Raw genomic sequence first — 15,124 nt, 5'->3', positions numbered from 1 at the left:
TCTTTTATTTAACTTATGAAAGTGTGTTTTAAAAACATTCAACTTATATGTTAGAAGTATATGATGTCAAAATATTAATATATTTTGAATATGATTGTAAACGTGACGATTGTAAGTTCAATTTCCATTTGGAGCAATAAATTATTCTTATTTCCTCGTTTTGGTGATAAGATTTTCTGTAGGTTTCCCTTATCTCCCCTTATTTGTGGGATACAACGCGAAGTTAAAAAAATACATACCTGATTTTCCATTAATATCTTTTGCCTTCAAATTCCTAGCTTTCAACAAAGTAAGAGTCAAGACACTATTGCTTGGGTGATAGCAGAGTGATGTGAGCAGCTCTCCGCATTTATCCTTGGCTGGTGGTTTCAGTGCTTTCCAGAATGAGGGTTTCTCGCTTAAATCAACCTGAAATGTTAAAATTTTTGGTTTTAATTCTATTTAATATTATTCTACTTTTTACAGAATCGGTTAATTTTTAATGAAATTCTTAAGCCGTAGACTGTCTATCCATGACTACGGAGTGCTACAAAGTGCTTGAAACAACGAGTTTCCACAAATGTATAATACTTACTTGGCATAAGGGCAAGAAGACTTCACCGATGGAGTCATCTCGTGAGAAACGATCATAGTCGAACACGTGCAAATGTAGTACCTGGAATTAGAGATTTTCATTCAGTCTGTATACATTTTGATTTTGACTTAAGTCTATTTTAAATCAGTTCCACGCTGAATCCCGCACACAGCAGGGTAGGCAGAGGGAACCTAGTGTTAAGACACTCCGTTCTGCACTTTTTGCTAAATTCTGGAGGCATTGCGTGTTGAGTGGCAGAACTCAACGCCACGCTTTGCCTCGACACCAGAGCAAAGAAATGGAAATATAAATTTAAATAAATATTTCATCTCCTCGAGTAGAGACCATCGAACACATAACCAGTCAGTTTTGACATTCACGGTTTGTGCCCCTGCGCCACAACTGGCTTTTTTAAAATATATTTAATACTAGTTACCAAAACGCAGCTTCACCAGCTTTGACTTATTTTAATATTATAGATAAATAGTCAGTTGCCATAAACTACACTCTAACCAAAAGGATCTCTATATGAATGTTAGATACTAGTTTATTTAAAACGTAAATAATCTAACTATAACTATATCTAGAATTGAATAGAAGTTAATAATAATTTGCTAACCTTTAAGGGAATATATATAACTTTTACCACCCTAATATAATTGACCTTTAAGGCTTTAAACGTAATTGATTTTATTTATTTGTATAAAATAATAATAATAATCATCATCAAATAACATCTCAAGTAAAACACTCACGTACAAACACCAGTAAAATTTTATTACATTATCTAAATTAATGAATTTGTTTGTAATAAGACTTAAATATCTACTGAAAAATTTAATTAAAATACTTTTTTTTTCAGTTTTACGCTATATCCTACATGTAGCAGGGTAGGCAGAGTGACCGTAGTGTCAAGACACTCCGTTCTTGACTTTCCGCCGAATTCTAGCATTTTGTGTTCTTATCAGAGCGGGAAAATAAATTAATTCCCTCGATTAGGATCGAACCCATGACCCTCGCGATCACACGATATGTAAATGAGTGGCACGGCGGTCTCTTGTTATTCTAAATAACATAAAAAAACTTACCCGACTTTGTAGTTTTTGTATGGGGAAACCTTCGAAATAGAATGTCTCATTCCACCTTGGATTCAAAGTGCGGCGTTTTATTTTAGTTTCAAGACGGTGTTTCTTATCTGGTAGCAGTGTTACCCTTACGTAGGGGTCGGAAGTGCCACTTAAATCCTTTGCTGGTAGTTCTTTGCCCTGGTAGGGAAAATATTGTTAATAGATAAGTAAATGTTAGGGTAAGTGGTGGGGTAAGTTTTAGGGTAAATGTGAAATATTTATTAAGGAGGTCTCATTTGAAACATCTTTCTATTTCTTTTAAGTCATTGTATATAATGATTTACCATTACACAATTTTTTTTGAAAAACCTAACTTGTACCAGGGATCAGAGTTGTTTCTGGGAATTATATCCTGTCATGTAAAATGCATATTTTATAGTTATTTTAATTTGAATGCGCGAGCAAAGTCGCAAGTAAAAGCTATTATTTTTCATCTTCACGCTGTATCCCGCCTATAGAATGATAGGCAGAGGGAACGTAGTGTTAAGACACGTTGTTCTGGAGAGAACGAGTGGAACGGAAAGTGGACTTTCCGCCGAATTTAGATTTTTTACCATGCCTTCTTACCCAGAGCAAAGAAAGAAAATATCAATAAATAATGTTTCATTCCCCTGACTGGGAATAGAACCCACTTCGCGTTTACCTTAAATTCGGCCTTAAAGTTCTATCGAGGCTTCAAAATAATCATTTAAACACGAAAAACAAAGCAAATTTACGTATTCAATGTGAAAAGGACATGTGATATTTGTATGAACATTTTACATATTAAGAACATTTTACACGTGGATAACGTCTGTTTACGTTCAAAATTAGAGGAAATCATTGACGTATTAGAGATCAAATAATGTCATGAAAATAACAACATTATGATGATTCAGGTCCTATACTGTATATAGTAGGGCAAACCGAGTAAATCCAGCCCTTTTTTTATAAATACTCTACCACTACAGATATTTGGTATGTACCCTTTTTTATCTAATTACTGTATTTAATTAATATTATTATGTACATACACAATTAATAACATAAGAAAATATTATTTTTTATCTTTTAATTATTTTTATGAATTTTTAATTAGAACTGAGGTGACATCTAAGCGAGTGTTAAGAAGAAACCTAGTGCTAAGACACTTTGTTTCTCATGCACCACCTAATATTTGAGACGTTGTGTGTAGGGGGGAACAGTAATATGTTTTGTTACTAGAACGCAGATGAACGCAGAATAGGAACCGATCCCACAACCATCGCGCTTACAATCACATGCTGTTCCACTGGGCTACGACTGTCTGAGGGTATAAGTCACACTTACCTGTATGATCCTCAAAATCAGTGTAGTATTCTGGAAATCGTACTCCAAAGAGAAATGTATTTGCCCGACGTTCTCGGACGGCTCCGAGTTATCGATGTACATATCCACCAACGATATCGAACGGTTCTGGAGAAACGCCATCTGTGAGTTAGACCGGTGTGGGATTTAACTGACACTTTGGAAAGTGTCAGTTAAATGAGACTGACACTTCGAAAAGTGTCAGCTAAAATATAAAAGACACGTTATTGGCAATTCTATGTTACGTTTTATTATTGACAGGAAAGTTATTGTTAGTTTATTTGACGAGTATCTGAAATGAGATTTTCTTGTATCTACAAAAATTTAATAATTTAAATATTTATAAACTTACCAAATATTAATTCAATGATGTAAGTATTCTAGGAAAATTGTTTTAATAAAAAAATATCTTTCATTAGAATTAAAAGTAAAAATGTGTAAATGTAACACACTCCGTTTTTAGGATATTGCAGTAATGTAATGAATATTGTTATGATTTGAGAAATTGAATGATTTAAATCGTCTATATTAATAATAAAATCTTTAAAAAATCTTGCTATTGGTAAATATCTGTAAATTTACCAATTAAACATACATGCAATTGATTATTTAGATGAATTGGTAAATATTTCAGTGAAAACCCATTTCCGTACGCATTGGTAAAATCGTATTTCAATAATGTGTCTTTTAATAAACAAACCCTTCTTTATAATATGGTAAAGCTGTATATCTAAAAATCTATTGACTATTGACTGTTGTGTTGTATAGTATGTGATTATTATATTGTAAACATAAAAAAATATATATTAAACAAAATACTTATATCGATAGATTGTTTTGAAAATCATTAAACCGACTTTGGCTTCTCACGTTTATTTATAATAACCAATAAACATTACAAAATATCAATTAAATTTAAAATATTCTTGTTTTATCGATTATTTTATATATGTATCGATTTAAGTATTTTTAATAACAAAACTTACCTGCACTTGTTACTTATAGTTAAATTATTATAATCATAGTAATAACATTATATTACAGTTATAATCATATTAAAAAGTCTAAATGTTATTTAAATTAAGCTACTTTTGGCAAAAAAAAAATGGGAATAATTTATTTTATCAGTGAAATTTAGGGTTTTTGTGATCTTTAAGGATACAGCTAAAAGTAAGCCTTTACTATCTACTTTACTAATAAGGTATAGTATATTTAAAAATGTCTATATATGTACATACTATAACAACTAATTTAACGATATTGTTGTATTTTCGTAAATATACATATATATTTACTAATAATGTAATTTCGGAAATTATTTCTTAATCTTTACGCTGCATACCGTAGTTAGCAGGGTAACTCTAAGTCCCTACGACTTAGAGTTACGACACTCCATTCTCCCTCCACGTTTCCGTTTCTCACCTTCCGACGAATTTTTGAGATATTACATATTGAGTGGCGGTGCTCAACGCCGCGTTTTGCCTCGTTACCAAAACGAAGAAAGGAAAATATTAAATATTTCCTTAAGTTTAAATTGAACCTACAATCTGTCGCATTTACAGTCCCCCTGCCCCTGCGCCACGACTGGCCTCGTAATAAAATGAAAAGACATGTTGTTATGAATTTTAAATATTTAAAAAGACATACGAGTATGTCTTTTTTTTTTCTAAAACCAGTGGTCTTTAGTTAAACTAACTTTGCAGATCAAATAACATATTTCAAAATAAAATAGAAACTTATATTTTAAATCGCTTTAACTTAAATTAGAGCTTTCGAAAGTTTAAACGTTAAGTAAGTTACAATTTAACAGATATTCTGAGTGAATAACTTCGATAGTTGTATCAAAATACTTTAACCCATTTTTATTGTTTTTAGCTTTACGCTGTATCCCGCACATATATCCATGTATCATATATATCATATCCCGTCTTAATAATAAGTTCCCAGGTTCACTCTGCCTATCCTGCGACGTGCGGGATACAGTTTGAAGCCAAAAAAAAACATAAACCTACGTGGTTTTTGTAGTGTCTGGTAATTATGAAATAGTAAATTTATCCATATTTTTAAGAGAAAATAAAAATCCTTTAGGGAGGAAGAAATATGAAGTAATGGAATAAAAAATAGTATAATACATACATTAAATTCCAATTTTAGAGCAAATATTTAAGATCAGAAACATAGTACTTGTAGCACAGGGGCACAAGCGTGCGATTATAAACGCGACGGCTGTGGGTTCGATTCCCACTCAGAAATTAACTATACTGGATATAGCGTGAAAAAAATCGTCTAGTATTCGAACATACGACAATTTATTTGTATATACATTTCCATACAAAAATATTTAATAATAAAAAACAAAAATCCTATTATAATATACATCTTCATACACCCACCACGGTAACCTTAGGAAATTACTTTAACCAATTTCATAGTACAAATATTGAAGCATCCAATTATGTTTCAGAAACAATATCTTGAGTGTTTATTAAACTTTGATCGGATCAAAAATAGTTCAATAGTTTTGTATTTTCTATATAACACAACATTAACTTTAGGTTGTGAGTTCATTTTTGTATATGGGTCCAATAACATTTTATGAATGTGTCGGGAGAATTCCAATGGCTCTTGCTCCATGTGCATGACCAAATCCTTAAGTTGCTTACCAGAAAAATTATGAATCGTCTTGAGTGTAAACTTGAAGAGTTCCAACCCCCTGAACATGTCAGTCTTCGTGGAAGATGTGATACCATAGATTTCATTCATACAGTTTGGCTACTAATATAGAAGACTAAAGAGTACAGAGACGATAAGGTATAATAATACAGACGACACATACTACCTTTCGTTTGTAGACTATAGGAAACACCGCTTAAGTCTGGTCTATACTAAGTCTATTGGTGACATCATTATCAAGGTGTTGGGATGTCTTTAAAACGCGGAAACTATGACCATCCAAGGAAGGGAGGAATTACATTGAGGAGTGAGACGAGGGGAAGTAATTTCCCCCAAATTGTTCACTAAAGTATTGGATATGTTCAATATACCTCGCGAACTTAATTTTATCTGCAAATGACATGTTATTACAGATGAAAGCGGAATTCAGCAGCTTGGATGTATGCTCTGCTCGTATCGGTCTTGGGATCAACTTGAATAAAATCAAGATTAGGTATAACGAATACGTCAAATTGGAACCGATTGCATTTAACGGAGTACCTCTCGAAGTTCTTCAGGAATATGTCTAGAAGTCATTTTTAGCTAATTATGTAGTTAGATAATAAAAAACTTCTAAGTGGAAGTCACTAATATGGAAAAGGCTGAAGATAAAGAATTTCAAAAAGGCTTAAGATAAATGTCTTTAAATGTTATGATGAATGTAGCCAAGAATGAACGTGCTATGGGGAGTAAGTAGCTTTTGAAAAGGCCATGCCTGGAGTACCTATGAAGGATCTAACTAAAAAGGAGATAATCTGGCAAAAAACCCAAAACTGTCGACATTGACTCAAGAATTAGGTGAAGTGAGGTGGAAACCATTCGCAAACCAAGCGGCATCCTCGGTAGGATGTCCTCAAGCTGAGTGAGATGATGACCGTTGGATTCAAAAATCTGGAGATCGAGTTTAATGGAGTAGCGAATGATATATATATGTATATATATGTTTATACGATAAGGCTTATACGATTTAGCGTTGCTTTCGATTACTTAACCTTCAATGGGGCTACCGTTTTTGTGTCATAAACACATATATTTACATTTACCCTTTACTACAAGCTATTTATAAAATATATTGTTACGTTTATTATTTAAAATAATTCATCGACTGAAAAAACTATGAAGAAGTGCACGTGTTTCTAAAAAAAAAAATTATTATCGTTGTGCTTTGTGCTATTTCTATAATAGTGTTTATAATCGTGTTCTATTTAAAATTATTTTAGATATTTAATAAAAATCTTAAAATAAAATTCATAGTGATGTCACACATTTTTCCAGTAAATCCTTAAAACTATAAAATCCATAAATATATTTATTTTTTTAAATTTATAATAAAGAAAAAAAAATGTTTTATTCAATATTTATAATTTATATTCCATTATTTTAAAAAAAATATTGAAAATTTTATTTATCAAGTTGCTATTAGGTGTATAGTGCCTTTACTAAATCTATCCCAAACGGTGATTCTCATCAAAATCACTTCAGTAAACCAGTTTTATATTGGTTTTTTTATGAAGCATTGTATCTAAGCAAGCATTAAGCGCTAATTTCTTTGGCATTTAAAGAAAAAGCTACTATTTATATAATAACTTATAATATAAGTTATTTTGTTCTATTTTTTTCATATACAACCTCTTCTACCTACCATTTTTGAAGGAGATAGCATGGAAAAAAAGTTCTCAAAGTTTAAATGTGATAGCAGAGTTGGTTCACTTCACTCGTTTCTTATCACTTATCACTCACTTATCACTATGATAAGACGCAGGCGACTGATAAAAAATATCTGAATGCTTTTTGTTTATTATAAGTATTATGTTTGTTCGTCATTTTGTCGTGATTCTATAATTTTCTTATTTATTTTAACATGTGGATTCATATAATATGTTTATAAGTATATGCTATAAATAAATATAACGCAATTGTGGCTGAGATGAGAGATTCTTTAAAAGTGATGGTGGTTGGTTCAATTCTATTTGAGTCCTATTAAGTGAGAATCCCACTTAATAGGCTCTCAAGTAATGCCTTTAAATTGACAGAAAACGGGGTATGGAACAATTTTATAAATTAAGATTTAATATTATTAAGTTGATTTCTGGAACTACTGGTTCGAGTATAATAATAGTTTTTTTTTATTTTTTAGTGTTGGATAGTCCATTTATTGAGCAAGGTTATATTCCATTACTCCATCATTGTCTCTCTCAGGTAACCAGGCAAAGCCCGGCGTTAAGTTCCGCCACTTAACACGCAAAGCCTCTAGGCTCTTCAATAACACGATTTCAATTACCAGATCGTGATAATATAAAAAGCTCATTCCCACGAGTGTGGATCGAACCCACAACAATCGATCTAAAGATGTAATAAAATCGAATTCTTATTCTACTTGTTCCTATTACTTAGATAATAATTCAATAGTAAATAATGTTTAGCAAGTTCCAACTTTTATTCCAAGATTGTTATTTGGAGATTATATGATAAAAATAATATATATTAAGAATAATAGAATAACTCATATTCTAACGAACTATCAATATAAATATAAGTGGAATTAGTATACTAGCTTCAGCTTATGACGTCTTTTTTTTCAACTTCACAAGGTGTTCTGCTTATAGCAGGGTAGGCAGAGGGAACCTAGTAAAGATACTCCGTTCCACATTTTCTGATGAATTGCGTGACGAGTGCCAGAACTCTGTGAGTAGAAATCGAACCCACATAAGTTACTTTCGCATATGCCACTGCGCCATGACGGCCTGCTGTAAGCTATAAGTTTATAATTTATATAGCTATAAGTTTCCGCATGACATGTGTGGGTTTCAGAATTCCGGAAATTCCGTTCCTCACGCACCGCTCCATTTTTCCATCATGTTAATTGCCAGATATCAACGCCACAGAGCCTTTTTTGTTTTTACCAGGTGAGAAAAATGAAATAATTCATCCCCCAAAGAGGGAATTGAACCTGCAACCGTCATGTTTACAGTCAGACTGTGTCGCTATGCACAATGGCCTCGGCCTCGGTATTTAATCCGCTGGGAAATAAACAATTTATTTCTAACGACGGCAGCTCGTTATATAGTAAAATGTACTTAAAATTTTTCCCCAGGCGCAACCTTCGAACAATTGAATAAATTGTCAAAAATATTCAAGAAATGTTTCTATAGAGCTACATTAAGTTACAGATTTTTATATTTTCTTTATATTTGTATAATTTTGAAAAAAAAAAAAAGAAAACTGTGTCTGTTTATAAACGCTTCAACGCTTGTGGGTTTTGGATTCCAGCTTAAAGGAATGAACTATATTTATTTTATCGCTATGGTGGACAAAGCACGGCGTTGAGTTCTGCCACTCAACACTTAATGTCTCGTAAATTGGGGGATGCGTGAGGAACAAAGTATCCTAACACTAGTGTTACTCAATAGTAGTAGTAGTAGTTAAATATTTTAATTTTTTTTTTTACCTAAGTAAAAAAAAAATTAAAATATTTAAGGAATCTCTTCATAGGGATATCAAATTTGTATGTTTTCTCTATATTGTTAATGTTTTTTTTTGCTTGTAGTTATTTTGCAAAGGAAATAATGTAAAACTATTTTTTATGGTTGATAACTTGAAAGAAATTTTGTTATTAAAGTAACGAAGAAACGAACTAAAACATAAATAAAAAAAAAATGGCCCATCATCGTGCAGTGGCACAACGTCTCACTGTTAACACTAAGATTGCGTGTTCAAATCCTCCTATGGGGGAAAATTGTTAACATTACACAATTACAACATATTCATAAAAAAATATTACAATAATTTGCAAATTTAATCGTTTCGGCGTTTGAACCAATTATTCCTGAGTAATACAACCTTTTCTTCCACCCCGTACCACATCAAATGTGAAGCTATTTAGAATAAAAGCCCTGTTAATTCTAACGAGCTTCTGTAGTCGTAAAAGTTAAAGGACGCAGGTGAAAATAAAAAGGGGTATAACTAAAACTTTTCAGCTTCAAGCTGTATCTAGATCGTTTCAAATCAATATAAAAATAAAAAAGCAGAACTCAACGCTACGCCTTGTCTTCTTATCAAAGCGAGAAAATGAAAATATTAATTGCTTCAATAATAAAATGACCCTACAGCCATAGCGGTTTGAGTTAGCTACCGCGACGCTGGGCCACGACGGCGATTATATTGAAATTATTTTCATTTCCTCGCTCTTGTATAAAAAAGGGCGGCGTTGAGTTCCACTACTTTACTCGCAATGAATAGAGCATTAGGTTCCCTCTGCTTACCCTGCTATATGTGGGATACAGCATTGAAGCCAATAATTGAAAAAAAAAACTAACATTTACTACTTATACCACTTTTGTTAACCTCATATATATTACACAGTGAATAAAGGTCAAACGTAATTAAGCAAAAGTTTGTGGTGGCAAAGACTTAGGTTACCTAGGTCTACTCATGAATACCTTGAATTTGTTAGTTACGAATTTCGTTATTCCAATTAAGTATTTTGCTGGTAATATAACATTAATTTTGTCATTGTTGAAATTACTTAATTGTATAAACGATGGTTTTGGGTTCGATTTAACTCAAAATAATGTTTCAATTTACATTTAAAAATTTATAGGTTCTCGTTTCTTTCCGTATAGCAGGGTTGTGACTTAGGCAGAATGAACCTAATGTTAAGAAATTTCGTTCCCCGCTTTCCGCCAAATTTTCTAATTTGGGAACCTAGTTGAAGTAGAACCTTGTCTTACACAAGCCGTTCCTATTAAGACCTACATTCCCAACTTTAAGTCTAATTCTCGAGGTATTGTGTGTTGAGTGACGGAAGTCAACGCCGCGCCTTGCTACCTTACCAGTGCTTCCACAACAGTCGTGGAGGCACTGGTAAGGCAACTGGTAAAGTAAGCACTTTGTATAAAATTAATTTATTCCCCTATGTGACATCGCCTTACTACTTAAATTCTAAAATCGGCTTCGTAGATTCTAAACGTCAAAAGTTATTATGAACTTTGTTTCAAATATAAATATTTACATTGGCTCGTGTTAATTAAATTTTACTCAGTGGACTAATATTTGTATACATCGTATTGTCGCCGTGTTTTGTGATTTATTCGCGATTTATACAATAAGTGATTTCATCATCATCATCATCATCATCATCATCAGCCTGTCCTCGTCTACTGCTGGACATAGGCCTCTCCAATGGCATGGAACTGAGCTCGATCTTCAGCTCGAATAAGCGATTTAAATCAGTCTAATCTATACTAATATTATGAAGCTAAAGAGTGTGACGCAGAAGGGTGTGACTGTAGACGCGACGGTGGTAGGTTCGATTGCCATTCGGGGGAGTGAAATGTTGTTTATTAATATTTTCATTTCTTTGCTCCAGTACCAAGGCAAACCACGGTGTTGAGGTCCGCCACTCAACACGCAGTGCTTCAAAAATTTTGTGTGGGGGGGCGGAGTATCTTAACCACAGGTTCCTCCTTCTCTGTTATATATGTGATACAGCAAGAAGCTAAATAAAATAACCCAATAAATACTATTAAGTATATTAAATAATGTGGCGCCATACAAATTATATATAAATTCGATTAGAGCTGGCGCCGTCGTGGGATGATTTCAATTTGAATTCTGATTGAATTCTACACAAAGATAGGCTGATATTTAAAATATTTATTATATATACATATATAGGTATATGATCCCTGTGCCTACTTTGCTATATGCGGGAAAAAAGTCATATAATAGGATCGCTACACTTTATAAAATTAGAACCAACAACTACGGTTAGGTATTCACGATTAAGACGACCACTGCGCCGCTTTGGATGTATATCTTTAAAGAAAAATTTTAGGAAAATTAAAAAGGGCAAATGTAAAAGCTTTTAAGTCAAAGGCATGATTAATTCAGGGCGGTCGTTTTCGACGCATGAGTAATTTTTAATTTTTAGGGTTCCGTCGCCCGAAATTGTCAACAATGGCGGTTTCATTATTAAAATCATGTCAGTCATCTTTTTGTACAAAGATTAGATATATTAAAACATACGATGTTATTAAGGCAAAGGGATACATTGTTTTCAGGTTCACGCTTCATCTTGTATGCTTTATTTATCGGGTTAGGTAGAGGGAACCTAGTGAAACTTCATTTTTCGAATTGAACCCAAGTCCGTTAAGTTTACAAGCAGTTGTGCCACTACGCCACAATGGCCTCAAGTGCTATTATAAATGCGTGGAAAAATATGCAGGACTCTTCACGTGGCCCTCTGCTCGCGCTTGACCTGGTTTTCGCTTTGTAATGGTAAAAGTTGGAGGCTTTTGTTTCCTTTCATATTACATGATTGAGTGACAGACATGATTGTGACACAATGGATTTCCAATGATTGTATACGCGATGGTAATGGATTCGATTCGCGAAAATATTGTTATGTAAATATATTTTCCCAGACTTGACAGAACCGTGAACCCTAATGTAAGATTCTCAATTAAATATATTTTTATTTGGAACCAAAATATATATAAATATAGATTTTTGAGTCATATATTAAAAGTAATTTATAATACTCGTATAATGCCAATTCTCCAAAGGGAAATCGATTCGACAGCCTTGTCATTTAAAGTCAGATACTTTTTCCCTTCGCAATTTTCAATTTTCATGCAGTAAAAAGTGAAACCCCTCACTAAAACTACTAATCTCGCAACCAGCTATATTTTCCTTATATCTCTCAATCCTCAATTGATTTAGAAAGGGCCACGATAAATAATTCAAAATGCGTCGATAACGTATAAATGAAGGAAACGACCCTAAGGGTTTGTTTAGAGAGGCGGTCACAAAAAATATAGCTGGTATAAATATTTCTTTATAGTATCAAAGAAAAAAAAGAACACAAGAGTGTGACTGTTACCACGACGGGTTGTGGATTCTATTCCAACTCGAGGTAATTAAATATTTTTGTATTTTAATTTCTTCACTCTGGTGTCGAGGAAAACCGGGGCATTTTTTCTCCGGGGCACGAGGCATTGCGTGTTGAATTCTGCCTTTCAACACGCAATGCCTCGTGCCTCGAACCTTGATTCGGCAAAAAGTGGGCTTTCGAGCGCCTTAACACTGGGTTCGCGTTGCCTTTCTTGTTAAGCAGGAAAAAGCGTGAAGCTATGAACCTAAAATGTATAATTAATCTTAGCTTGTTGATAAATGACAATCTCGTATAATTTTGGCATTTGGTTTCTATACAAGGTCAAACGGAAACGTCCCATCAGAGAGGTCCTTTCTAACGAGTTAACTAAGGTCAAATGTCAAATTCAATCAATTATATAATGTATAAAGTTACTTCCCTACCTTACTGTAAAAGGTAGTAATCTATTTAATAAATATATTGTTGTTATACAAGTAGTTGCTTGCAACTTTGCTTGCGTGTACTTTAAGTCGCAAAATGGAAAACTCACTTTTTCTTCTTTTCTTATCCTCTATGTTTCTTAATCTGTTTATAAATCTATATATGTCTGATATATTTAGTTTCATGACTCATCACGTATATAGCAAGGAGAGGGAATCTGGTAATCTACTATTACGACACTCTGTTCCCATTAAGACAATCCCGATCTCCACTCTACCGAATTCTAGAGGGATTGTAGGCTGACTGGCGGAGTCCTTAAAATACTAATTAAACTATCTCTACTCATGCTAGAATATGAACCCGAAACCATATCCATCACTTATTATTCAACACCATAACTGCGCCATAAGAGAAAATATTTTCCGAAAAAAAAAAACAAAATACTTATTTCACTATTACTTACCAATTTCGACATTTACTAAATGAATCCTACCAAATCAACAACAATTTTACAAAATGATATTGAACTTTATTATAAGGTAGTAAAGTTTAAAATAACAAGCAATATATATTCTATAAAACGAACGGTAAACATTTTAATTCTTTTTACCGTGAAACGATTTTTCTAATTAGTTTTATTGCAATGGTAAAAGTAAATGCTAAGTGCGAGTGTATTTTTCCTTCTGAATAGGTTCTTTGATGGGCTTGTTACTTTACTTTTTTGTTTTACGTTTTACCTGCAGGTAAAATTAAGAACGGAGAATGAAGGAATTTATTTACTTTTATACTGAGCTTCCCAGTGGGAAGGTAGAGAGACACCATTTCTCTTATTATGGGTGGAGTTTATAGCGGGTTGTATGGGACTCGTGGACTAATATTCACTAAAACCTTAAAGGAAGTGAGCCTCGTGGAAGTACTTAGTGTTTAGACGCTTCAAATTTGCGATGGTAAAGAACTAAACGCAGCAATTTGATTTATCAGAGCGAGGATATATATTTTATAATATGATAATTTCGTTAGGACGTCGGGGCAAAAGCTTGCGACTGTAAACGTGATGGTTGTGGGTCGGATGCCCCCTCGGGGGAATGAATTAGACAAAGCATTTTTAATTTCGATACTCAACGTCTAAGCAATGTCTCTATTCTAACTAAAATGTCTTAATGGGAACGGAGTGTTTTAACACTAGGTTCCAGAGTTCTTCTGCCTTCACTGGTTTGTATCTCACGTGAAGCAAAAAAAAGATTCACTTTTTCACGCATTTAGCAGGGTAGACAGACCTAATGTTAAGATATTCAGTTCCCCTGATATCGCCTAATTTTCGATTATATGTTGAGTGGCGGAACTCAACTACGTAGTTTGCCTTGGTACTAGAACGGGGAAATATAATTGCCGCTTAGTGAGCCGTTGCGCCATGACGTCCTCTAACAATAAACATTGTATTAAAAGTATTAGTGTATTATTATTAAGATAAATAAGTATATTTTCTTTTACTCTCATAAAATATTTTTTGTTTATTTTTTTATATTTAGCGTTTATATTTTTCTTCGTGTATTTTATTTAAGTATAAAAATTATGAAAAAAGATCCGCTAAGAAAAAATATATGGAAAAAGCAATTTGTCAGTGCTTAAGTATGATTAGTGAAAGCTTAAAAGTTTTAAAGTTTTAGTCTTGTACATTTTAAGTATAATTTTATGTTCTATTTGAAAGTAGCATTCAGATATTTTTTTACGTCGCTTTTTATAAATATTAAAAAAAATCCTTCTATAAAAAGTATAATAATTTTTATAATAAGATGGCCAAATAGATTAGAAGGATAGACTACTTAAGGGCACGTACACACGAGAATATAAATTGAAAATAAGACGTTAAAAGAAGTTCAAAGGAGCTATAAGTTATATGAGCAAGTGTAGTTTACTAGTAGCTTCTGAAGAGTTTCACTGTTCAGGTCCTATCTCCATCATCAGACTAGTTCTATGATACCAATTTGTATCGTCATCTAGGCTACGTATAACTGCTAAGTTGATGAAACAATTATTACAAATGAAAAAAAAAAAAAGATTTAAGATTAA

The 15,124-nt window shown here is 32.9% G+C and overlaps 1 protein-coding gene across 6 annotated transcripts in view; it reads right to left on the bottom strand.

Annotated features, from left to right (window-relative positions):
- Syt7 (Synaptotagmin 7) overlaps positions 1–15,124 on the bottom strand; it is a 265,710-nt gene that overhangs the window by 5,813 nt on the left and 244,773 nt on the right. For 3 of the 6 annotated variants that reach the window (XM_085205172.1, XM_085205175.1, XM_085205174.1), the window contains 4 exons: positions 3,010–3,150; positions 1,663–1,839; positions 575–655; positions 240–408 (listed from right to left, as the gene is read on the bottom strand). In XM_085205172.1, coding sequence (XP_085061298.1) covers positions 240–408; positions 575–655; positions 1,663–1,839; positions 3,010–3,150 — 568 coding nt within the window. Of the gene's footprint in view, positions 1–239; positions 409–574; positions 656–1,662; positions 1,840–3,009; positions 3,151–7,381; positions 7,524–15,124 lie in introns of those variants that run through there. The other 3 variants (XM_085205176.1, XM_085205177.1, XM_085205173.1) reach the window with 3 other exon arrangements.

This window comes from Heliconius melpomene, chromosome 20 (genome assembly GCF_056956725.1).
Source record: "Heliconius melpomene rosina isolate 202511_hmr_F chromosome 20, ASM5695672v1, whole genome shotgun sequence".
In the NCBI taxonomy this organism is placed as follows: domain Eukaryota; kingdom Metazoa; phylum Arthropoda; class Insecta; order Lepidoptera; family Nymphalidae; genus Heliconius; species Heliconius melpomene.
This window is presented reverse-complemented; position numbering and strand designations above follow the sequence as displayed.